The sequence below is a fragment of the Galeopterus variegatus genome, unplaced genomic scaffold (assembly GCF_000696425.1).
Source record: "Galeopterus variegatus unplaced genomic scaffold, G_variegatus-3.0.2 Scaffold10036, whole genome shotgun sequence".
NCBI lineage: Eukaryota > Metazoa > Chordata > Mammalia > Dermoptera > Cynocephalidae > Galeopterus > Galeopterus variegatus.
Window position 1 is genome coordinate 26,574 of NW_007736147.1, and position 24,283 is coordinate 50,856.

The 24,283-nt window shown below is 55.0% G+C and overlaps 2 protein-coding genes across 6 annotated transcripts; both read right to left on the reverse strand.

Moving 5' to 3' along the window:
- Positions 1 to 65: 65 nt before the first annotated feature.
- Positions 66 to 5,643, reverse strand: TAGLN (transgelin). Its single transcript, XM_008594032.1, has 5 exons — positions 5,534 to 5,643; positions 1,684 to 1,875; positions 1,408 to 1,585; positions 1,004 to 1,106; positions 66 to 648 (listed from the first exon to the last, which is right to left on the reverse strand). The coding sequence occupies exons 2-5, from the start codon at positions 1,861 to 1,863 to the stop codon at positions 504 to 506; spliced, it is 606 nt and encodes a 201-aa protein (XP_008592254.1). The 5' UTR covers positions 1,864 to 1,875; positions 5,534 to 5,643; the 3' UTR covers positions 66 to 503.
- Positions 5,644 to 7,815: 2,172 nt separating this feature from the next.
- SIDT2 (SID1 transmembrane family, member 2) lies at positions 7,816 to 24,283 on the reverse strand. 5 transcript variants are annotated; one of them, XM_008594033.1, is made up of 27 exons: positions 23,894 to 24,181; positions 22,090 to 22,211; positions 21,658 to 21,822; positions 21,523 to 21,568; positions 20,989 to 21,090; positions 20,798 to 20,881; positions 19,618 to 19,717; positions 19,369 to 19,500; positions 18,334 to 18,427; positions 17,925 to 17,977; positions 17,563 to 17,574; positions 17,110 to 17,181; positions 16,732 to 16,803; positions 15,547 to 15,665; positions 15,143 to 15,216; positions 14,980 to 15,046; positions 14,294 to 14,367; positions 14,021 to 14,144; positions 13,692 to 13,809; positions 13,038 to 13,174; positions 12,693 to 12,801; positions 12,362 to 12,438; positions 12,118 to 12,164; positions 11,731 to 11,836; positions 10,775 to 10,885; positions 9,360 to 9,473; positions 7,816 to 9,269 (listed from the first exon to the last, which is right to left on the reverse strand). In XM_008594033.1, exons 1-27 carry the CDS (start codon positions 24,074 to 24,076, stop codon positions 9,207 to 9,209), a joined length of 2,577 nt encoding a protein of 858 aa, XP_008592255.1. In that variant the 5' UTR covers positions 24,077 to 24,181; the 3' UTR covers positions 7,816 to 9,206. The 5 variants fall into 5 exon arrangements, with proteins under 5 accessions (XP_008592255.1, XP_008592257.1, XP_008592258.1 ...); XM_008594035.1 differs by having other exon boundaries at positions 19,369 to 19,434; positions 23,894 to 24,180; XM_008594036.1 differs by lacking the exon at positions 17,563 to 17,574 and having other exon boundaries at positions 19,369 to 19,434; positions 23,894 to 24,283.

A 24,283-nucleotide genomic window follows, 5' to 3' on the forward strand; every position in this document is an offset into this window, starting at 1 on the left:
TTGCCTGCCTGTTGCCTGCTCACATTTCCTGGAACCATAACAGAAGTGACTAGGGCAAACCAAACTCGGCCAGCCAGGCCTGAGAAAAGATTGATGTATATATTTTTTCCTTTTTGAGTTTCAAACACGAAAATATTCCAGGAAAAGATGGGAGAGGCTGGGCTGGGTCTCCTTCAGTGGGCTTTTGCTGCCAAGGAGGACAGTGGACTTGCTTACACCCAGGCTATCCCCAGCCCACTTCCCCCCTGCTTAGCCCAGGATGGGGAGAGACAATAGAGGTGGTGGGGACAGCTGGGCAGAGGGACCAGGGCAGTGGTGCTTTGGGGTCAGAAGTTAGGCTGAGGCGGCAGGGGGAGCTGCCCACGTGCAGTTGCCTTTGCTCAGTGACAGAGCCTCAAAGCTTGGCCAGGGCTGAAGGAACTACACAGGTGGGGGTGAGGCGGGCTAAGCGGGATGGCTGCAGCCGGGGAGCTGGGGTTGGCAGGGCTCGGCAGGCCCCCCCTCTAACTGATGATCTGCCGGGGTCGTCCGTAGCCTGTCATGCCGGCCTGGGAGGCCCCTCTGTTGCTGCCCATCTGAAGGCCAATGACATGCTTTCCCTCCTGCAGCTGGCTCTCTGTGAATTCCCTCTTGTGCTCCTGCGCTTTCCTGGAAGAGGAGGAACCAGGATAAAGACTTGCCAGGACTTCATGTTTTCCACCTGTTTCTGACCCCTCTGTTAACTTCCTAACCCAATCTCATTCTCCTTCTGTTTTGATTCTCTTTTTTCCTTAATCTAATCTAACTTGTCCCATAGGCTAGCAAGACGGGTTGAGCACTGGAAGGTAGAAAGGGAGGAGCCAAGAAGTAGTGCGGGCCATTTTCCCCATCCCAGACCCTCACTTCGTTCCTTCCTGGCCATCTGCTGCCCCAAATCATTCCCACAAGCCAGTTAGTCCAAACCACCTCCCATCCCGTGCAGAGACCCGAGCTTAGAGTGCAGGGAATCCTGGCGGCCACATACTTCATAAACCAGTTGGGATCTCCACGGTAGTGACCATCATTCTTGGTCACTGCCAAGCTGCCCAAAGCCATCAAGGTCCTCTGCACTGCTGCCATGTCTTTGCCTGTGAGAAGAAAGAGGGGAGTGGGGATGAGCTTCAGCACTGTATAAATAGGACTCCAAGCCAGGGCTTGCCCCTGTCTCTCGCAGAAAAATGGCCAAACCAGGGGCAAGGGTTGTCCCCATATCAAAGGAGGCTTGAGCAGATCCTACAGCAGGCCCTCGTGAGTGCAGAGTGGTGTTTTCCTGGCATTTCCCGTTCCTGCTCTGCACAGATTAGCAGACCCCTCATCATGGCATACTTTGAACTTTCCTTCTCCCGGCATCCTGCCCTCTGAACCCACCCAGCCACTTTTCCTCTGTACCTTCAAAGAGGTCAACAGTCTGGAACATGTCAGTCTTGGTGACCCCATAGTCCTCAGCTGCCTTCAGGAACTGGGCCACCTGCTCCATCTGCTTGAAGACCATGGAGGGTGGGTTCTCAGGGACCTTCACTGGCTTGGAGCCATCAGGATACAGGCTGTTCACCAGCTTGCTCAGAATCTGCCAGGCACAGGACACAGCTTGGCACCCAGCTCAGGGGACCTGGCCCACGACTCACAGGATGGCACAACCCCAGCCCCTTCCTGGGGGGCACTTACCACGCCGTTCTTCAGCCAGACCTGGAAGCCCAGGCGCCCACGGTCTGGGCGGCCCACGTCGGGGCCACACTGCACTACAATCCACTCCACCAGCCGTTCCTCCAGCTCCTCGTCATACTTCTTCTCAATTTTGGATTGCACTTCGCGGCTCATGCCATAGGAAGGACCCTTGTTGGCCATGTTGGGGGAGAGCTAAAGCAGGACAGGGCAGGGGAGGGTCAGAGGATCAGGGAATGGCTCTGCTTTCACTTGTGCCAGGCAGGCCTGCCAGCTGTGTGCTGGGTAGCCAGCCACCCTAGACAGTCAGCATGGCACTACCCATCTGGGCCAGGCTCATGCCCTCAGTCCAGAGGCCTCTCTCAACTTGAACACCAGGAATCAGGATACCAGATCTTTGGAGGTCTAGGGCAGAGGCCAGTAAACTTTTTTTGTAATGGGCCAGACAGTAAATATGTTAGGCTTTGCAGGCCATATGGTCTCTGCTGCTGCAGTATGAAAGAAGCCACAGATAATGTGTAAACAAATGCGCATGGCTTTGTTCCAATAAAACTTCATTTACAAAACAAAGAGCAGGCTGGATTTGGCCTGTGGGCCGTAGTTTGACAACCCCTGGTCTAGAGCATTCTTTCTTTGCCAAGACTAGCCACAGAAGCACTAGAGAGGCCTTCCAGAGGCCACATTGTCCCCCAAAATAAAGCCAGCAGGTGTCCTTGTCCAGCTGGGTGTGAGGATGTTTACTGCCTCCACCTCAAGGAAAGTTACCTGCAATTCTTACTTTATCCTCTAAAACTCCAGCTCTTTGCCAGGTCAGCTCAGCCTCTGACCTGCAGCTGAACATGCTCAAATTTACCCACTCTGGCAAGGTCTAGGAAGCCACCAAAGTCCAAGAGTTCATGGCTAAGAAGCTGCATTTCCTCGGGGTCCTAGACAGGAGAGAACGGCTATACCCATGGATTTTCCCTCATGTCCTCAGGCTCTTGCCACTGCAGTAGCTTGAGTAACCAAAAAGTCAGAGTCCTCCAGGGATATTCCAGAGCCGGAGCATGAGACACCCCTCCCTGTCCAGCATGTGCTGCGTCCAGGGCCTGGGCCTGGCACTGCTCAGGAGAGCTCCTTTAATGGAGAGGGAAGGCTGCAGGAGCAGGCCCAAGCAGGTCAGTCCCTGGGCAGACATGGGTGTGGCCACAGGTGTCACCCTGGGATGGTGTACCTTCTGCCCAGTGTTTGTCTGAAGAGCCTACAGTAAGAGGTCCCAAAGGAGGCCAAGCCCAGCACCTGGCCCGAGAGGTCAGGGGTTGGGCAGGAGATAATGGTCTGAGGGTGGAAGCGGTCAGCACACTCCCCCACCTCCCTGTCCATGGGAGCTGAGAGCCCCTGCTCACCCCCAGCCCCGTGGGAAGCAGAGTGAATGTCACCACATCACTCTGGCCCAGGCCAGCACCAGGCTCCACTGCCCCGCCCTTCCTTTCCTCCAGCTGACAAGCTTTGAAGTGAGGATGAGATCCTCTACCTCAGAGGGCCATGGAAACGAGACGGTGTCTGTGAACTACCTCACATACTGCCTGTCCCTTAGCAGAGCTCCTCAAAATATCAGTTCTTTGCTGCCCAGAACCAGTCCCATGGTAGTGACCTGGGAGACAGCCAGCCCTGGACCGAGGAGTAAAAAACAGTAAGGGTTCTTCCCCATTCCAGCCTCCACCCCGTTTCCAAAATCATTCCCTGAGCAGACAACTAAGTTTGAGGGATAAAACATTAGATGGACTCATCTAGATGCCAGCCATGGAGCAACTCATTCTCTGAGTCTGTTTCCTTGTTTGTAGAGTGGGGGTCTGACGACGTGGTTCTCTGAGCAGTGAACCTCTGAGGACATGGTTCTCTGAGCACTGGGGGATGAGGTGGACTCCCCAGCCCCACCACCCCTCTCCCAACCAGTGATGCCAGAGAACCCACAGGCACAGTGCTCTGCTCTGCTCTGCTGTTCAGCTACAAACAGCCAAGTCCCTCCCTCCCCACCCAGCTTTATGTCCCACCCCCACCTTCCCAACCACCCAAGGACTCTTTGGCAAAGAACTGTGGCAGAAATCCAAAAGTCAGTTGGGACCAGGTGATTTCAGCCAATCCTTCATCCTGGCCTCCACCCCAGCCTCCATCTCAGTCTCTGTCTCACCATCCCAGACAGGGACCCACCGCCTTCTATCCCTCCCCTGCCACCAAACACACACAGCTGCATTCCCCTCCCACTCTACATGCTGGGCACGTGAGGGACAGGAGGGAAGAGAGTGTGTCCCCCGACCCCAGCTTTCAGTCTCAGGAGTCTCAGAAGACAGTACAAGTCAAAGTGTCAAGGCTCAGAGTGACAAGTACACAATATTGCAGGCCCTAGATCTGGAGACAGTACTTGGTTTATTCTGGGTTTTGTTTTGTTTTGTTTGGCTGCTGGCCACTATGGGGATCTGAACCTGTGACCCTGGCGTTATAAGGCTGCGCTCTAACCAACTGAACTAACCAGCCAGCCAGTATTTGGATTTTGGTCAGAGCAAGGGAGCGGGGTGAAAGGCACACCACCCCCACCCCCACCCAGCACCACCTTCTTCCCTGTCTCCCCGCTGGCAAAGAGTCTGAAAGTGGAGAGGCCCAAGAAATCTCTTAGAGTGCTCAGATGAAGACCTGATGTCTCACCTTCGAGCCCGTGTGGAGACGAGATGGGGAAGATGGCTGCACGGGGCTGCACATTGGCCCACCCAGGGGCGTTTCTAGACAAAGTCTCCCAGGACAGGATGGGCAGGATGAGGGGTGAGGCTTGGCTTTGACCTTCCTGCCCTGTGACCCCTGCCAGGCCTCCCCTCCCTTGGGCAGCCCAGCAGGTGAGGCTGGGCAGTGTAGAAAGGACAAAGTCTGGCTGTAAAGGGGCAGGTGGCACCCCCTACCAACAAGACCCCAGAAATATGAGCAGGACCAGGGGTCTCTCCAGGATTGCTGTGCCCTCGCCTCTTCACAATAAAACCCAGTAAATAGGAGTGGGACATCTGGATCTCCGAGGGCATGAGGGGTGGCTTGCCTAAACTCCAGGGACAGAGACCAGCCTTGCTGCAAAATGTGTGCCCATCCTCACTGCTGCCCTTCAAACGTAACCACGAAGTGAAACAAAGACCCTCTGGGAAGGGCCACAGATCCCAGGCCTGCCCAGCTCATCACTCCAAAGCATCTCCCTGGCAGCCCCCATCCAGCATCCCTCTGCCTACAGCAGGGGCGATCTCCCACCTCAGACTATGGAAGGAGCTGCAAGCAGCTCCCTGGCCCCTCCCTGCACGCTGCCACCCAGCCTGTTCCGGAACACAAGAGTCCTGTTGCCCTTCACATTTGCCTCAGGGGCTCTCCCCAGGGCTCTCCTATGCTGCTCAGGCTCTGGAGACTGGCTAGTGGGACACTGCCCTCCAGCACAAGTGTACTCCCACACCCCTCATCCCCTTGGATGTCCTCCTAGATGGATGACAGACTTCAGAGCCTTGGTGTAACACACACCCTATGGTGGCTGCAATGGGGGGCCTCCCTCTCACCCCAGCTGTTTCCACCATCAATTCCTCTGTACCAGCCAAGTCATCCTGGGCATTTCAATGGGCCTGGGGCCACCCAGACAGAGAGATATGGGACTCTAGTGACCCCATCCCACCCACCAACCTAGGACTAGCTCCATGTCTGAAGACCAGGAATCCATGGTGACTGAGAGGGTGGGCTTCCCCTGCCAGGGCACAGCAACCAGGGACTTCCGGAGAGCCCTGCCTAAAATACACCCCTGCTACTGCCAAGCTCCAGCCCAACTTGCCTCCAAGCCCCAGACAAATGCACTTACGGGGGTTCCTCGGGGCTCGCAGGAAGGAGTGAGGCCTCCGTGTCTGGACTGGGACAGACAGGACGGGGCGCTGGCTGGGTGAGGGGTTTAAAGGGCTACCGCTGTGGTGATGTCAGCCTCCCCCGCTGGCTCACCCCTCGGGCCCCTCCCTGCTGGAGGAAACTGGCTCTGCTCCCCACCCCCAGGCTCCCAGTGATTCCACACAGGCTCCATATTTGGGGAAAGACACCAAGTTGGAGCAGTCTACCGGGGGCAGCCCGAGACATTCTCTGCGTGCTTTGGAGATGGAGCGGCCGGGGCGGGGCTGCACTGCCAGAGGGGAGCTGGCCGGGAAAAGCCTTTTATGGGCAGGACCATGAAGGCTTTCCCTGCTGTCCGGACTTGAGGCTGCTCCTTTTTCACTGTTTCCTGCCCCCTGAGTTTGAGGGGAGGGGAGTTCAAGAGAGTCAGGACAGAGAAAGAGAAAAGGGTCTGGGGAGCTGGGATCCCTGGAGTCTGTGGGGAACAAACCAGCTACCCTCTCTTCCTGAGGCTTTCAGCTGTAGTCAGACACAGGAACCGACCTTTACTGAGGATCTGTTCCATACCAATCACTTTGCAAATACTCTTGTTTAATACTCATAGCTACATCATGAGGGCATAATTACTATCCCCATTTTACAGATGAGGAAACTGAGGCTCGGAGTGCATCTTCTCGAAGGCCACATGGTGAGTGGTGAGTGGCAGAACCTGGGCACCCCTGCCAGTCCCTGTGTAGGTGCTGCAGAGGCTCAGACCCACTCTTTCCATGGTACCAGTCTGCTCAGATTGAGAAGAGCTTTCAGTTGGGGTGGTCTTCAGTCATGTGCTTTAGTTGGGGGTGAGATTTGAGGATTCAGCAGCAGCTGAGTCAACCCTAGTCCCCATTGAGAGCAGTGATAAGAGGGTCTCTAAGGACTGGCAGGGCCTGGGAGACTAACACCGGGGCAGGAGGCTTAGGAGACTGGTACCATCCCTCCTTCCCTTCAGGAAGAGTCCTTACCTATTCTGGAAAACAGACGGGACTCTATCACACCAGGAAGGAGACCCACTCACATTTGCTTGTACCTGGCTTCAGGGGTCTCCAGAAGGGAAAGGAGGTTAAGAAAGGTGCGAGACTTCCAGTGGGGCCTCTGGGCTGCCTGCTGTGGCACCCCCCCATTCAAGGGCACCTGATAGGGAAGATCTAAAACTTTCCACTACACACACAACACATACACACACACACACCCAGTGCACCCCAGGCCAAGCAAGGCCTCATGAAAGGGATGGCCAGGCCTGCCAGACAGGGGAGGGGCCCGCCTTAGACGCTCCGCCCACCACAGCCAGCCTCACTCTTGCCAGAGCCTAGTGGTGCATAGAGCTCTAGTGCCTCCCAGTGGCGCAACAAGGGAAGAGCAGGGAGAGGAGCTGGGGACCAGCAAAAGCCCATACCTTCCATCCCTGGACCCCATACACCTCTGGCTGTCCCCTGAATTCACCAGATTCCTTGGCCCCTGAGTCTTGTCCTCCTTGGCCTTCTGAAATCTAAAGCAACATTGCCGGGACATTTCTCTTGGAACCTGCTCGCCATCCATCACCATCTTGCGTTTTCTGAGCACCAACCCCACCCTGGCCAGCACTCTCACTCAGCAACCAGCCACCCTCTCTGTCTATTAAAGCCAGGTCTGGGGGCACTGCCTGCACCTACAGCCTATCAAGCTGGGAGGGAGAGGCGCCTCAGGTCGCAAGTGAAGCCAGCCTCTGGCGGGTAGGGCCAGGTGGGCAGAGGCTGCTGCTATTTGCCAGTTTGGGGGGGAGTCTCCAAGGTAAGATGACATGGCAAAGGCTTTTTCAATAATTAGCCTCTTTGGACTGGCCCGTGGCTCACTCAGGACAGTGTGGTGCTGATAATATCAAGGCCCAAGGTTCGGATTCCTATACAGGGATGGCCGGTTGGCTCACTTGGGAGAGCGTGGTGCTGACCACACCAAGTCAAGGGTTAAGATCCCCTTACCAGTCATCTTTTTTAAAAAAAAACCAACAAACTAGCCTCTTTGCCCAGTATAGTGCCTGGCACAGAGCAGGCCCCTGGTAGATGTTTACTGAATTAATGCTGTTGCTCGAGGGAGAGGAAAAAAGTGGGGTCATCAAGGAACTGCAGTTCACATGCAACCGCGGCTTGGAAGGAGAAAGACCAGAAGAAATGAGAAATGGAGGACCCCTGCCCCATCCCTCATTCTCAACATCTCCACCCAGGAGGTGAGCAAATAAGGGCCCACAACTGCGTCTGGTTGTTTCTTTATTGAATGCAGACTCATTCATAGAAAACAGAAATGCAACCGTAGTGTGGAAAGACATAAAACGGAGCTCTGAAAAAAAGATTCAGACCCATCTCCTTTACCCAGCCCAAGGAGAGCTATAAAAACAATTTTGAGAAAATAAAACACATTCCCATCCCAGGCAGAGGTCCAACCTAACCTCCCTGATCCTTGGCATCTGGAATGGACTGAACTGGGTGAAGGGGATACAAGGACCAGAGTGCCCATGGGGGCTCAGAGCTGGGGGCAATTCAGTGTAAACTCCAGGTTTCCCATGGATGCATGTGTGTGACTAACACAGAACGTGGCTGAAGACTGGACGGAAACTCAGAAGCCAGCCCTGGCTCTTAGAGTGAGGCTGGGACTGGGGACATGGAGGAAAATAGCATATCCCTTCCTTAAGCCCCTTTCTAAGACAGGCACTGCGGCTCCTGCAGCTGTGGAGGAGGCAGGATGTGCTGAGCTCTTTGTCTCTTCCCTCCTTTGCCCCTGGACATTCTTGGGCAGTGTCAATGGCACTGGAAGGCCCCCTGCTGGGGCTTGGCAGGACTAAGGGCCTGGAAAGAAAGGAAGGGACGGGGTGAGTCACTTTCCCCCAACTCCTGGTGCCAGCATCAGTCTGGCGGCTGATGAGATGAGGAGGTGACCTCTGAATTCAGCCCTTCAGATCAGAAGGTGGTTCTCAAATTGAGCTGACCCTCATTGCTAAAGAGCCAGTCCCGAGCCCAGGTCACAGGGAGGTGGGTCCTGCCCTGGGCTCCTCACAAGCCTTAGCACCAAAGGCCTGGCACCAGCTGGCCAGCCCCCAAAAACCCACACCCGCATCCATTCTGGCTGACCGGAATGGGCAGTGATGGCAGCCAGGTACAGCCCCAAAGAGAACTGGGCCCTGGTGCAGGACAGAGCAGTAGGTCCCAGACTAGGGCCCTGAAGTGGGAATGTGGGAGGAAGAAAGGGCTTTGGGTCCCAGGCCGAGGGGGAGGGGAAGGACGGGCAGAATGCAAGGCATGAAATGGCAAGGGCATCACCTTCCCTCCTTCCTCCTGCAGAGGGACACATGGACAGCCAATGGACAAGGGCCCGTGGAAGGCCCCAACACTGAGAAGAAAGCAGCAATTTGGCCAATGTCTGTGTTTCAGGGGAGCAGACTTCCTCCCTGGCAAAGGGCAGCTGCAAGGCTCAATGCCACCCCATGACTGTCCCAGAGCAGGCCTGGGCTAGACCTCGCTGTCCTGCCGCCATCCAGCGCTGGGCAGCGGGGCTGGGACTCACAGCCCCAGTACTACAGAGGTACCCTGAAGGTGACACATAGGAGCTCAGGTCCCCATGAGGTGAAGCAAAGGGCCCAGCTCCTGCTAGAAGACGTAGATCTTGTCCCGCTGCACGGTATCCAGGTCGTCATCCAGTGTCAGCAACACCTGCGGGGTGGGTACAGGATGAGGCACAAAAAGAGACAACCTGTGCCCCTACTCCACCCTCCCCTGCTCAGGCCAGGAGAGTCCCAGTACCAGGAAGGACCCAAACATGGCGATGGAGGAGAGGAAGTGCCAAATGTCATGGTCATCAAAGAAGTCGAGGAGGATGCAGTCCCGGTTGTGCTCCCTCGACTCTGCAGGGGTTTCCTGGGGGAGGAACAGGGAGAACCACCTGCTCGGGCAAGGCCAGGGCTGGATCCATCTCCTTTCTCACTCCAGGGCACCCCCTATTCCCAGCCCCAGCAGGAAGGCACCCTATTCTGACCCATCCCTTGTCCTTGTCCCCTACATCTAAGAAATGGCCTTTTGTTACAAATTTCTCCTGAATTCACTGGCTTCTGCTCTTTTTTCCCCTTTCACTCTTACCCTCATCCCTTCAGATTCTTCTTCCCTTGATCTAAGAGCAGAGGGAACATCAAATTGGACCCCATGAATATTTACAATTACAATGTGTCAATTAAAAAAAAAATGAGAGCAGAGGGCTGTGATGACCTTGAGATGCCCTCACCTCAGAGAAGCTAGAAGGCCGCGAAGCCTCCTCACCTATTCCCTGCCTTGGACTCTGACCCCTACTCTAATCCTTCCTCCAAGTTCATTGTTTTCTACAAAGCACTATTGTCAGTCACGTCTCTGCTCAAGGGCAACAGCAGCCAGGACCTGTGGCACTCCAAGTCCTCCCTGGTCTACCATAACTTCTATCGCACACTTACTGACCATCCACCCTGCGTCAGGGGCTGTCTGTGCTACATGCTGAGGCCACAGACTGAGCAAGATCTTCCCTGCCCTCGAGTTCACAGTCTTCACTTGGCTCCCCAATGAGTGCATTCACTGACCTCCAAACCTGCCTTGTTTATTTCTGCCTCTGTATCGCCACTCAGGTCACAGCATCTCTGGGCCCTTCCCATCACCCAGGGCCTTTATGGCCAAGTGCGAGGCCCACCTCCTCCAGGAAGCTTCCTGGATTAACACAGATCTCTCTGTCCTCGGTCCTCCTGTATATTCCCCTGCCCCATCTGGCCTGTGTCCTTCATTTCATGTATCATATTGTAAACATCACGACATGAACCAACAGTCTCTCTCTCTTGAACCAGACTATGAGGGCCTCAAAGGCAGACACCATGTCAGACTTAGTTCTGGTCACAGAATTAAAGCCTGGCACATGGTAGGTGCCCTATGAGGCAGAGGAGACAGCCTGACATCCTTAGCTTCAAACCCCAGCTGTGCCACTCACTGGCTATGTGCCCTTGGGGAGGTTGTTTGGCCTCTCTGAGCCTCAGCTGCCTCATAAGTAAAATGGAGCTCTCTCCGCACTGGAATGTTTAATGTTAGGAGGATTAAATGAGAAAGCAGCTATGAAAGTGCTGGCCCAAGGTAGGTGCTCCCAAACAATGTTTAAAAAGAGAACTGGCCATCTGTCGGCTCACAGTGTGCCCGTGGCCACTACTCACCTGCCAGGTGCTGAGTCCCTGGAAGAAGAAGAAGAGTGCAAAGCCCCAGACCACGGAGGTGCAGACGATGCAGAGCAGGGGGATGAGCTTGATCCTCTCCCCGCTCCGGAGCTGGGACGGGGTGAGGAAGGAACAGCAGCCTCAGGGCCAGGCCTCGTTCCACTTTATTTCACAGCCTTGCCTTGACTTCCCTGCCTGATGCCTTCCCAGGCTTTCAGGACTGATCCTTTAAGATTCCTTCTTGGATTCATACCACTTCACACAGCCACACAGCACAAGTCCCCGCGCTAGCAGCCTGGTGTCCTCACCCCAATATACACCCTGGCTGGGTCTCCACGTACCCAGAACCTTATGCTGGCAAAGCGTACTGGCCAGGGGGCTCTCCCTGTGCAGGGGGCTCTCTCACAGTGGATGGCATGGGGGTCCCTTGGGAAGCACCTGGTCCTCACAGGCCCAAGCCCAGCACAGATTCAGCAAGCCTACCTCCTCTCAACCCCTTCTGCATTGCAAGGGGCCCTTCCCAACTGCAGCCAGAGATGCTACTAGTCTCATGGGCCAATTTAGAATATGGAAGGGGCAGGCCGGCCCCGTGGCTCACTCGGGAGAGTGCGGTGCTGATGGCGCCGACGCCGCGGGTTCGGATCCTATATAGGGATGGCTGGTTTGCTCACTGGCTGAGCGTGGTGCTGACAACACCAAGCCAAGGGTTGTGATCCCCTTACCGGTCAAAAAAAAAAAAGAGAATATGGAAGGGGCTCAGAAAACGGCTTTTAGGATACAGTGGGCTCCCAGGGGGGCACAGGCATGAGGCTTAAGCCTCCCCCCTCCTCACGGGCCTAGACAGATGACAGAAAAATTCTCACTCCCTCTCGGTGTTGCCTCAGGCGGGCTGTGCCCAGCTACTTCCCCCAAAAGCAGAGCAGCTGACAGAGGATGCTCAGCCGTTCCCCACTCACCTTCATAATGATGTAGAAGGCGAAGTAAAGAAGCAGGTTGCAGATGCCAATGGCCAACAAGTAGGAGGCAAAATCGTTGGGGCGCATGATGAGCCCGTAGGCAGCCCTGGTGGGGAATGAGCGGCTGTTGAAGCAGAGGAGAGCTGAGAGCAAGAAAAGGGCTCTCCCTCGCCTCTACCCCAGCACGTTTTATTATGATGTTGGGCTGGGTTCAAAGGCCCATGGAAGATTCTAGAAGCCCAGATGCCAATACCTCTCTCCTCAGCTCCTATTTTCTATGCCATTTTTATGTTTAAAAGTTCTCCATGGCCCCCAAGGGGGCCAGTGGCCGGCCAAGCCCCCAGCTGTCCACCCAGCCAGGCCACCACGAACAGTGGCCAGACTCACAGCGACCAGTTGATAATGTTGCCCATGACCAGCAGCACCATGCGGTCCTAGAGGGAAGCAGAGACACGGGGACTGAGAGGGGAGGCTGCAGGGGGGGGCAGACAGACAGGTAGAGAAGAAGGCCTTGGAAGAAGGCCCAAGTCAGCCAGTCCCACCCTCCCCTGGCTTCTCAGCTACACCCCCACCCCCATCGGAGGGAAGAGAAGAGGAGGAGGAGGAAAGGGCCAGGGAGTGGGGTAGGTACCACATAGAGGGGCCCGCTGCACTGCCGGATGCAGTCCGTGTAGAGCACGTGAAGGATGCGGCGGAAGATCCCCGAGTCTGCAAGAAGGAAGTGGTGCTGAAAGGCACGGCACCCTTCTCTGCCAGACCCCTGGCCTGTGACAGCTGGGAGGAGCCAGGGCCTTCGGAAGGCACAGCAATGCCAAAGCCTTATTTAATTTCTCGCCCAGTGAGGCATCCTGAGAGGACAGAATCCGAGTGGCTCCTGTGTCCAGGTTCCCAAGGCCACCAACCCCTCATTCCACAGGGCCTCCCAGGCCCCCTGCCACTCCCTGCCCCAGGCATGTCCTCACCCAGCTTCCAGCGGCCCATGTAATAGAGCTGCGTGCTGAGGAGCAGAGTGGCAGTGATGTGAATGATGGAGAAGACGATCCAAAACGCTGTGTTCCCTTTGCCAAACACCTGTCAAGAGGCCACCAAAGGCAGGGGTGAGGAAGTGCTGAGCGAAGCTGCTCCCGTGGCCTGGCCTTCCTGGGGCTCACTGCTCCTCCAGGCAGGAACTCTCTGAGGGGGCCCAGGAAGGCATCTTAGGGAAGGGATCTCTCTTGCAGGAGGTGGAGAGGGGGTGTGCACGCCACGTGTGTGTGAATGCACGTGCACCTTTCCTACAGGGTGAGCAGAGTGGGTCAGGCCCTCACCACGCCCAGCACAGAGAAGAAGATGACGATGGCCAAACAGGCATAGGCGCTATAGGCACTGGCGTTGATGTCTGGGTGCCGCTTCTGGTAGAGCTTCAGCATGCAGAGCCCAGCAATCATGTACATGAACGATGTGTCTAGGTTGGGGGACAGGGAGGGGAGCTACAGAAACATCCAAGCCTCAGCAGACAGCTCCCAGCCCCCACAATCACAGAGGAAGAGAGAGCCCTTGTTACAGCCACTGAATGGGCTGGTAGTGGGTTGGCACTTTAACTCCAGTCCCTTAACTGTCCCTGCCACACCCCACTGGCTTTCATGCAAAGTCTGATATCTCCTGACACCAAGGACAACGGAGTCTGATTGTCTTAGTCTGTGAGCATCCTGAGATAAAGAACCATTTCTTAATTACCTTTGTTTTCTCAGGGCTTGCAGATGCCTTTACATAGGAAAAGCTCGACAGATGAATGACATAGAATCCAGATCCAGATGCCCATTTTCTATATGCTACAATGTGTGCACACGCAGGCACCCCCAGTCTTGCAGTTTCCCACAGGGCTGAGTCTTGAGGATCCCCACAGGTGACTTGGGGATGGTGAAGGACTCAGGCAGGTCCCTGCTCTAGGTTCAGCCAGAGAAGAGGGAGACCCTACTCACCAAACTGGAAATTGGTATAGTTGGGGCAGACATGATAACAAGCACTAAGCAGTCCCTCCATCATCAGGGCTGTGCCCATGGCATAGAACAGACCGAAGTGTTTTGGGATCCCACATTCCTGTCGGGGAGGAAGAGAAAGGAAGGGAGCGAGGAAGTGAAGTGGGATGGGAGGAAGGGAACCGAAAGGCGTAACTGAGAGGAGCAGAGGAGGAAGAGGGGTGGGGGCATGGTGAGTGGGTGTGTGGGCAGGGCAGGGCGGGCAGGACCAGGCCTGCCAGGAAGGGTGTACTAGAGCCGAGGTCTCAACGGGCAGGTAGATGCTCCCTCACCAGGGCATAGAGGTCATTGCGCAGCACGGCTCGGTTGTGGTTGATCTCCCGCTGCAAGATGATGAGCAGGAAGAGCAGCCCCAGCAGGATGTACCCCAGGTTGCTGAGGATGTTGTTGAAGGCGCTGGAAGGGGCGGCAGAAGGCACACCGTCTGGGCCTCACACTCAGGCCTCTCCCCAAGTCCAGGCAGGTATTCACAAGGCCCCTGCCCCCGCCCTGATTCACCACAGGCCTGGAAAAGGGCTGGAAAGGGCTCTCAGCATAGTCCCCACCTGAGGTTGCCCAGTGGGTGGGCACAGAGGAAGTTGTAGTAGCAGATGTCCTGATTCCCTGTGACATTCACCACCTGCAGCGGGAGCAAGGGCAGGGAGTGGGGCTGCTAACGCTGCCAGCTCAGTCCATAGACAACGCCACACCAACTGGGCACATTTTGAAAAGAGGGATACCAAATGGCATAGTCACTGTCCCCCCTCACTAGGTGTGGCTGAAAACCCTGAGGCATTACCGTGACGGAAGTTCTTGTCCTACAGTACACAGAAAGGGGAAAGGAAACTAACATTTGCAAAGTCCCAGCCTGGGCCCATTTTGAAAAGAGGGATACCAAATGGCACAGTCCCCCCTCACTAGGTGTGGCTGAAAACCCTGAGGCATTACCGTGATGGAAGTTCTTGTCCTACAGTACACAGAAAGGGGAAAGGAAACTAACATTTGCAAAGTCCCAGGACTTGTGCTTCATAATCCCCACAACAATCTAGGGAAGCTGCTATTATTGGTATTACGCTGCCCCCATTTTGCAGATGAAGAAACTGATGCTTAGGGAGGTTAAGTGATTTGCCCTAGGTCATTCTCAGCTGGTCAGGTGGACTTGGGATTTGAACCCAAGTTTGTGACCTAACACCTGTGCTCATTCCAGAGCTGGAGGCCCTGCATTTTGAGGTGGTGTCCCCTGTCCTCTCACCGTCTGGTAGGTGATCACTAGCTGCACCACAGGAAGGGCATAGAAGACAGCAATGGTGGCAATGTTCCTGAGGAGCGGGAGGGCAGCAGTGAGGCGGGTGGGGTCTGAGGAGCCACCACGCCACCCACCACCAAAAGGAACTCCTCCTGCTTGGCTCGCTCACCAGAAGTAGATCTGGTACTTTTTCCGCAGAACACGCTTGTCCTTCCGTGCCAGGTCAGCCACGTAGAGGTATTGCTGGGGAGAAGCTGGCATGAGCCCTACCTACCCCAACCTGGCAGAAGCCCCCTTGCCCAAGTTAGGAGGTGGACGAGAGGGGCCTCCCTCAGATAGCCCCAAATTCAGGCAGGCAGGGTTCTGCGCCATCCTGTTGCTGCGGCCAGTTAAACCAAGGAGGTTTGGCCAATCAGTCCAGAAGGGGTTGGAGGTCGAGTTAGTTTCCCCTGGAATCTGTCCTCTTTCCTTCTGCTTCCCTCTATACCACATAGTGGGATAGATACTGGGGCCTGAACACAGAAAGTCCCTTCCTTGGGAAGCCCCTGGCCAGGCCAGGTCCATGGGTCAGACCTTGGTGCGAATGACATTCTTGTCTGAATCGATGTCGGTCAATGTGTCATAGTCATCCTCCTCCACAGAGCTCATGGAGTCCAGTCGTGGCCGAGTGCCCACTGGGTCAAAGGAGTGGCCTGGGAAGGGCAGAGAGGGAGGGTTGTACAGTGGGCACAAAATTTAAGGTCTGCCCCACCCCTCTGAGGCAATTGTCAAAATTACTAGGCAATAGGGAAGAGGCAAATTGTGGGCCGGGGCTCAGAGCAGGGCTGGGAAGAGATATCAGGTGCTCCTGTCCTAGCGAGGAGCAAGGCTCTGTGAAGAGTCCCCCAACAGGGACCGCTCCAGCTTTGCTCTACTCCCACCTCCCTTCCATGAGCTTGGGCTTCCCAAGCCAGGTCACGGAGCAGACCCCAGGCCCCTGACACAAGAAAAAGGATTGAACTTGGCAAATCACGCTGATTAGAACATGCCCAGTACTGTGGGTTCTGAGGGGACACTGTCCTGGCCTCCACTGGTTAAAGACCCAGTGGGCCTGGGGTGCAGGCAAGGGCAAGAGGCCACCTCTAGAAAGAGCATCTCTCCTTCATCCTGTTTTTGTCTCTTGCCTTCATTAGCTTCCTCCTGTGACCATGCCTGACCAAAGCCCCCAGAGGCCAGACCGTGACACCCATGCCTACAAGCCCTACCCCAGCAGGCCAGGGAGTGAGGGTGCTGGCAGAGAGGACAGCAAACTAGAACATCGGTCTGAGGGTAGCTGAGGTGCCAGCCCACCAGCATCAGGGGTCAGTGCCTGCCTATCTCAGAAGTCACAGGAGCTGGCACTCATTGGCATTAGATGGGGAAGCCATGCACAAAGCATCTTTCTGAGCCTGGAGCCAGCAGGCTCCAGTCAACCACCCTGGCAGGAGCTGATTGGCAGGGCAGCCCCACCCCCTCCCCACATCTACCCATGGCAATGCACAGCTGCCGCATCTGGCCAGAAGGGAGACGCCGCTTGAACTGGTCGTGCCCTTCAAAGGAAAGGGAAAGTTACCAAGGAACTGTGGCCAAGGAGGAAAGGATGTGGGAGGAGAGGAGCAGGAGAACAGCAGGCCCTCCCTGGTCCCAGCACCTGGCAGAAGAGGCAACTGCCTGCTATGACGTTTCACCCAGCCAACACCAGCCCTGCACCACAAGCCACTCCCTGCCTGGCCCACTCACCCTGGTAACTGTAAGAGAGGTCCCCAGTGCCCGCACTGTTGACCAAACCATCAGTGGATCCGGAACCATTCTCTGCAGGGAATGGGAAGTGGTGAGGCAGGTAGGAGAGACCTCAGAGAAGGGGACAACACTGGACCCATACCTAAGGGGCTCTGAGCAGCCACGGAGGGTGTGGGCAGCAAGAGGAGGCTGGCTGCCACTTTACCACTTCAGAGGCCTAAGGAGACCAGATTGTGAGCAGGCAAGCACAGCCTCTGGCTTGGAAACGTACGGAGGGTGTGGGCAGCAAGAGGAGGCTGGCTGCCACTTTACCACCTCAGAGGCCTAAGGAGACCAGATTGTGAGCAGGCAAGCACAGCCTCTGGCTTGGAAACGTACCAAAGGAGCCATAGTTGTAACCTTCATAAGGGGGGCTGCCAGGAAAGGAATCAGCCAGGATCCGAGGGTGACCTGCAATAAGAAGTCAAGGTCCCCTTAGCCCTGGAAGCAGAGCAAGGCTACAGCGAAGAAGAGAAAAGGAAGAATCCAGAGAAGATCACCATAGAGAGGCCATGCCAGCAGCAAAGAATACGCACCTCTCCAGGCAAACACACCTCACTCCTACCCCCACCCCCACCTTCCCCGACCTCCTGTGTGCCCCTACAATGGAAACACCCACCACCCTGTGCTCTCTAAAGAGAGAGGAAGGCCAAGGAACTGAGGCATCTGAGTTACCAACAGCAAAAACAGACAATATCCAGCCTGCCCAGGTCCCCCCAGACAGCCCTTGTGCTGCACCTCCCACCCCCCCTCTGGACTCCAGCTCCTCTGCCCACAGCACCTGGAGCTTACCAAGGAGAGAAGCTGAGAGAGAAGGTCCCAAGCAGAAGAGAAGATAGAAAGAGAGGGAGGGGTGGAAGAAAGGGAGAGAGAATGAAAGGTTAATAATCTCGGGGACTGTGAGCAGCACTGCCCGAGGCAGGCAGACAGTGCAGCTAGACACAGAGAATGAATCAAGTGATAACCTCTAAGGTGCACTTCTTAGGCACTGATGGGCACAATGTCCCAGCACTGCTTCCATCTGTAGAGTATTACTCCCAATCTGAGCATTCAGAAGCCCCCAGCCCTTCCTCCTCCCAAGGGAACCCTCCACCACTACTCCCTCTGGAACACAAAGCAAACCCTGCCTTCCCCACCCAGAACCCTGGAAGTACCGCTTTCTGGGCAGGCTCGGTCCATGGCCATCAGCAGGGTCTTCTTCCTCTGCCTGCAGGGACAGAATCCAGGGGCCACCCAGGTGGGGCAGGCCGAGGATCTCTCCTATGCTGGGCTGGCCTTTCTTCTACCCTCTTTATCCCATGCTGATCCCTATCGCACTGTTTCCCGCCCTTGACCCCAGGCTTCCTCCCAGGCTGGGGAGCAATATGGGGTCTGCCTGCTTGGAAAGAAGGTTGAGGGGAGGAGAGGCCCATGGACCACAGACCCTAACAGGGGCCTGCCTTCCTATATTCCACGGATGGCACACGTTACCCTGGGCCGGCTCAGATGCTGCCAGACTATCTCTCCCACACCCCCTGCCCAACCCACCCCCAACCAGGGGAAGGCCCAGCAGTTCTATTTTACCTCCAGTTCTCCCAACAGGCCAGGAGGACAGTCAGCAGGTAGAAGGAAAGAAATATGCCCAAGCAAAAGAGCATCCCACCAACGTAGGCCTCAGCTGTGGGGAGGGAAGCAGGAAGGTGGACAGGTCAAAACCTTCCAACACTGGCACCCAAGGGCCTTCGTGACCTGGCTTCTGTGCCCAGCCCCAATCTCTCATCACTTCCCCTCAAATGTAATGCCCCACCCAGTGTGAACTGGCAGTCCCCAAATGCTCTGACACAATCCTGTCTTCACTCATGTTGCTCCATGTGGAAGAACCTTCTCTTCTACTTCTTGAAAACTCCATCTTGACTTACCCTTCAAACCACAACTCAGAGACTATGCCCTTAGGAAGCCTTCTCTGTCCTATGTCCCCACAGTGACCTGTCCTTTGCTCATCACAGCTCTCAGCACCCTGTAAAGCAACAGCCTCCTGCCCCTGTAGACAGGACCTCCCTGCTAGCCCTAGCAGAGCACCCGATACATGGGAGGGATTCAATAAATATTTGCAGAGTAAATAATCCATATAGGAAAGGCACCTTCTTTCCCTTCCTATCACAATCCTTACTTTTATCTTATACTTTCCAGTTAATAAAGTACCCCATTTAATCACTCCATAAATATTTACTAAGCACTGACTTGGGGCCAGGTACTTTCCTGCTAATTTTGTGCCAAACCTCATAATTTAGTGAGACAAACGGGACAGATTTTATTACCTCTGTTATAGAGATAGGGAAACTGAGGCTCCCTGAGATTACACTGCTGATAAGTGGCAGAGAGTGAATGAGAACTCAGTTCTTCAATCTTTAGTCATGGGCTCTCTGCACCACATTACACTGGAACTCAGGATGGGTTCTTGCCATCTTGAAGCCTGCCAAGAACACTTCCCCTTCCTGCCCCCTCAGCCTGCTTGAGTAGGTCCTCATCCCCCTTCCCATTCAGAGAACACCCTATATCCCAGGTCTGAGAGGAAAAGCCAAAAGGGCTCATCCATTATACTCAGCCACCCACACTCACACGTGACTGCTCGAGATACCAGCACTGACAGGGTTTTCTGGCGGTGCCCTTGATCAACCGGTTCATCTGGAAGTAAAATGTCAGAGTGGCAAATAGGTGGATTCCTGGAGCATGGACCAGGTCTTGGAGAGTCTGGGACCAAAAACCCACATCCTATCAGGTTCACCAATCAACCACACAGGCTCTTCCCACCCCCAGGAAGCCACCAACCCTCCCCATCCCTAGCCAGGTCCAGGGCACAAAATATACCTTCTACAAAGGGGTAGTAAGGCAAGGAACCCCCACAGGCCTGGTCTTCGGTCTTCACCACCACCACCACATAAAAGCTGTTGCTGGGGAAGTCTTTGCGCTGCAGGTTGTTGATGATGAATATTGTCAACATCATCATCATCACAATCCTTTTCTGAATACTTACTTTGGGCCAAACATCACACTAAACTTTTTTTTTTTTGGCAGCTGTCTAGTACAGAGACCCAAACCCTTGACCTTACTGTTATAACACTGCACTCTAACCGAGCTAACTGGCTAGCCCTAAACTCCTCACATATATTACTTTACTTAATCCTCACAAAGACCTTTGAGAAAAGTACTATTATTATCCCTGCTGCACAAGCTCAGAGAAGTTAGCTTGAGGTCACATTGTTTTTTTTTTTTTTTTTTTTTTTTTTTGTCTTTTGTCTTTTTTCTGTGTCCGGCAACGGATCGCAACCCTCAGTGTTGCCCCCGTACCGGACCGGGGACCGGCAACGGGATCGCAAGCCTCGGTGTTGCTCCCGCGCCTCGCTCAGCCAGTGAGCGGGAGCCGGTCTGTATGTGGGATCCGAACCCTCGGACGGGAGCGCCACTGCGCTTCCCAAGCGGCGCACTATCCAGTGCGCCACCGGGCCGGCCCTAGGTCACATTGTTAATAAATGGTAGAGCCAAGATTGTCTGGCTCCAGAACCCAAACCCTGAACCTACACTACAGCCAGGTGAGTAAATGCGTTTGTGCCCTACATGGGTGGTCCTACTATAGGCTGGGCATCAGCCAGGAGAATAAGCTGAGGTGCAATATTGCCCTGTCAGGTGCATGACTTGATGTTGTGAGATAAACACGACTTCCCCCTCCCTGCCCCCAGAACAGGTTTCAGCCTTTGCCAAGGATAGCACCCAGTATCAGCCAGGGCCCTGGGGCCCCTTTCCTCTCTTCACTGTTGTTACAATGATTAAAGTAGATATAACAACCAGAAAGGGAACTCTGCTCTCTCCTGTTCCCAGGGGTGATTGGAATTATTGTTCAACTCTCACATCTATCAGGGGACCCAAAGTCACGCAGACTGGAGGGACAAGACTCAATCTTGTGTAGAGTAGGAATGGAGCAGAGGAAAAGGAGCACAGGGTTTGGGAAGTTACCCAGCCACATCTCCCACAGGGCATGTGTTTGTCCTACCTGCACAGTGATGGCTGCCTTCTTGGTCATAGTCTGGTACATGCCGATGAAGGCCACGTTGTTGTCCAGGTCGTAGACAGGGCACTACAGAGGGAGGAAGGGAGAGGCAGATGAATGGGCCCTAGGCCCTGTCCCTTTTCTTCAACAGCCCAGCTACCTGCTGTTGGAGAGTAAAAGGGCAGGCAACTTACCAGGACATCCTGGATGGAGATGACTGAGCAGGGGAAGGCATTATTGGAGGTCACCTTGACAATCACTGAGTCCACTCCCTCAGGGAACTCATACTTGTAATACTGAGGGCATGGGAGGGGCAGAGAGAGCCCCATCTCATGAGGATGCTCTCTGCCCCTCTAGAAAGGAAGAGTTTCCCACAAGCGAGGACCCAGAATTCTCTCAGGGTTGGACAGTGGAGGCTCTCTGGGCAGAAGGGTCTTGACCATAAGCAGCCTCGTTTTCTGTAAACCATTCCCTTCAGGCTCAGCTGGGCACTCAGGCCAGTGCCTGAGAGGCAGAGTAGGAAAGATGGTCACCAGACTCCATGTCTCTGCACTGTCCCATGCTTCCTGTCCCTCACCACCTCAGGGCCTGAACTCCTTTTTCCAGAGAGTCCCTCCATGGAGAATAACCAACTTGAAAGTCCCAGCAAAGACTGTTGACCAGTCCTACTCTCATGGTCAAATTCCCCCATTTCTCCTCTTGAGGGGTAGTCGACAGGGAGATTTTACCTGGGGCTGGGCTGCTGTGGTATTGAAGCTAAACTGCTCCCCCGTCCTGCAGGGCAGAGAAGAGCCCCCCATAGTCACTCCCAGAGCTTGGGAGGTAGGCCAGTCCCCATGTTCCCCTCGTTCTACCCTGCTGACCTGAGCACAAAGTCATCCATTCGGCTGACCCGGAGCTGGTACGTGGTGTTGACTAGTGACAGGGTGGACACATCCACGTAGAAGAACTGGACCTCAGACTCATTCTTGGTGGGGGGCTGACAAAGTGTTCGTTCTACCTTTTGGTAGAGGTACTTGCGCTGATACCTGTGGCCCGAGGCAGAGAATCAGAACATGACTCCTGTCCCAGCTGGCCTGCCACTCCAGAGGAGCAAGGCCCCAATTCTTCCTATCTGGTCTCTGCCACCTCTCACCCTTAGGCTGACAAGCTCCAGGCTGGCTGGCTTGGCCCTCATGCCATTGACCAGCTTCCTGGCTCAGGGAATAGGGAAGAGAAACAGGGGGGTACCTGAGTGAGGCCCTGGGCAAGGCCTGGCCTGGGTCCCCCCTCCCTGATCCCCAGGTCCAACTCACAGCCCTCGCAGGATTAGGGGCACCTGGAAGGACACCACAGCCTCCTTCTGGCGGACCACAAACAGCAAAGGCGCCCCCTTCTGCTTGTTCAGGACGTTCACTGACACACGCACGCCCTCCGTCTGCAGAATAACACAGAAATGTCCCTCTCAAGCCTCTGCCACCTGGTACACATGGCCCCAGAGACTGTGAGCCTGACCTCTCTCATGCCAACCACATTGTTCTTTCTCCATCCTGGTCAGACTGGGAAGCCATCTATGTCCTTCTTCTGCCAGGACATCCCCCAGTCTCCAGGACGGACTTATGCTGAGTGAGAAGAGAGGCTTATGGAAGACACAGGCTCCTGGGTGGCAGGTGTGTGTGGGGCAACAGGACCTAAACGACTGCCTACCTCCCCCACAGGAAACGCAACAGAGACCTTGGGGATCTCCAGGATACCCCATTCCTGTCCATGTGCACAGACACACAGGCCTGCACACACATGTGCACGTACACACCCACACAGGAGAGCAGATTCTCCTCAGTCTTCTTGTGAGCCAGGAAACCAGTAGGAAACTCTGCTTCAACAAGTAATCTCGGGGGTCAGAGCCCACTGGGGGTAGGAGTGAGGGCAGGGGTGGAAGAAGGATGGGGGTAGGGAGGAAATAGGTTTTGAAAGCCAAGTTGCCCTTAGCTCTGACCAAGGGACCGGCTGTGGAGAAGTCACTTCATATCTCTAATCTCAATTTCCCCCTCTATAAAAATGATATTCTCACCTTAGGAGCTATGGAGGAACATATATAGGACAGTGGGAGCTTAAAGAAAAAAAAAAAACTACATAAATTTTGGGAATGCTTGTTACTGAGCTGCTGAAACCCAAGCCCTAAGGCAGTATTTCCCAAAGGGGTAGAGACCACAGCTCTTGGGGTGACCCCAGATATGGGAAAAAAGAAAGGACTCCAAGCAGGAGATCAAACTTCAGAGGACCAGGAACTGAAGGCAGATCCTGGCCTGCCAAAGAAAAACTCCTCCCCATACTAAAAAAAAAAAAAAAAAAATCAGATTCCACCTTCTCGACTCCACTGCTTCCCAGTAAAACCAGTTCTGGAGAAAGAGAGCTGGGTAGGAAACTACATAGCCAGGCTGCAAGAATTTGCCCAATCTCAGCTCTGCCTGGGGTCAAGACTTCCCAAACCTAGCTATGCCAAGGTTCAACTCAGGGACTCATACCTGGGGAAAAAATGAAAGAAGAGTCAGGGTAAGGTGGATTCTTCACAGTGGACAAACTCCCTTTCTCTTCCCACCCAACTTGAAGTTGGCCTTATCTCTGCCACTGGCAACTTACAAGGCCAGCTGCCTTTTGGGGCTGGGAAGTCCTGCCTTTATCTTTCTGAGGAGCCTGAGCTGTAATTTGCCTAGGCAGAGCTTTCAGTTCTGGGCCTGTCTATCCCCCTGGGGGTTTCTGGGCAAGCCCAGAACCAAGCCTGCGTTCCCTCACAGCCAGACCCCACAGAGCTGAGATTCTGAGGCTGAGGGTAGAGAGCAGACCAGGCTCCATCAGACCACAACTGGTGGAAAGGAAGGGGTCGAAGAGAAGCTGGGAAAAAGACAACTTCAAAAACTGTCCAGTTGGAGCTTCAGAGAAACACTGATGGCAAAGGAAGAGGGACTGGTCGCGAGGCTCCAGAGTGGTTCTGGGAACCGGGAACCCAACGGGGCAGCTCGTTCATGGAACCTCCTAAAAGGGTAGGGGATTGGCAGGATCGCCTAAGCCTTGTCTGCCCAGCCACTCACCTCAGACCCCCAGCCCGGCCCCAGCCCTCACCCGGTTGCGGGTCACAGTATGGTTGAAGGTGTAGATGTTCACCAGCTCACTGTTGACCTCGTCCACGTAGGTGCGCTCAAACTCGGCATCTTTCTGCGAGACGTTCTTGGGCCCCAGAACCCCCAGATGGCTCTCGACCGAGGCCCCCAAGAACACCAAGAACGGCAAGCCCAGAGCGAACATGGCCCTGGCAGGGCGGCAGTGGCAGCGGTAGCAGTGGTGCTGGCGGCGGCGGCGACAGGCGACAGGGCACCTCTGGGACGGGTTGCGGCTGCGGCCGCAGCTTCCAGCATCTCACCAGTACCAGAACTTTAACCCCGGCCCGAGATTAGGAAACGTCTCCTCCCCAGGAGCCAAGGAAACGCTCCCCGGGGCCCTGGAGGGGAGGGG

Coding starts and splice junctions, on each gene's coding strand:
- TAGLN (XM_008594032.1), bottom strand. CDS start 1,863: ATGGCCAACAAGGGTCCTTCCTATGGCATGAGCCGCGAAGTGCAATCC. Junction 1,586..1,683: donor TCTGGCTGAAGAACGGCGTG/GTAAGTGCCCCC, acceptor TGTGCCTGGCAG/ATTCTGAGCAAGCTGGTGAA. Junction 1,107..1,407: donor GACTGTTGACCTCTTTGAAG/GTACAGAGGAAA, acceptor TTCTTCTCACAG/GCAAAGACATGGCAGCAGTG.
- SIDT2 (XM_008594033.1), bottom strand. CDS start 24,076: ATGTTCGCTCTGGGCTTGCCGTTCTTGGTGTTCTTGGGGGCCTCGGTC. Junction 20,882..20,988: donor TCTCCATCCAGGATGTCCTG/GTAAGTTGCCTG, acceptor CTCCCTCTGTAG/TGCCCTGTCTACGACCTGGA. Junction 16,804..17,109: donor TTACAACTATGGCTCCTTTG/GTACGTTTCCAA, acceptor CATTCCCTGCAG/AGAATGGTTCCGGATCCACT.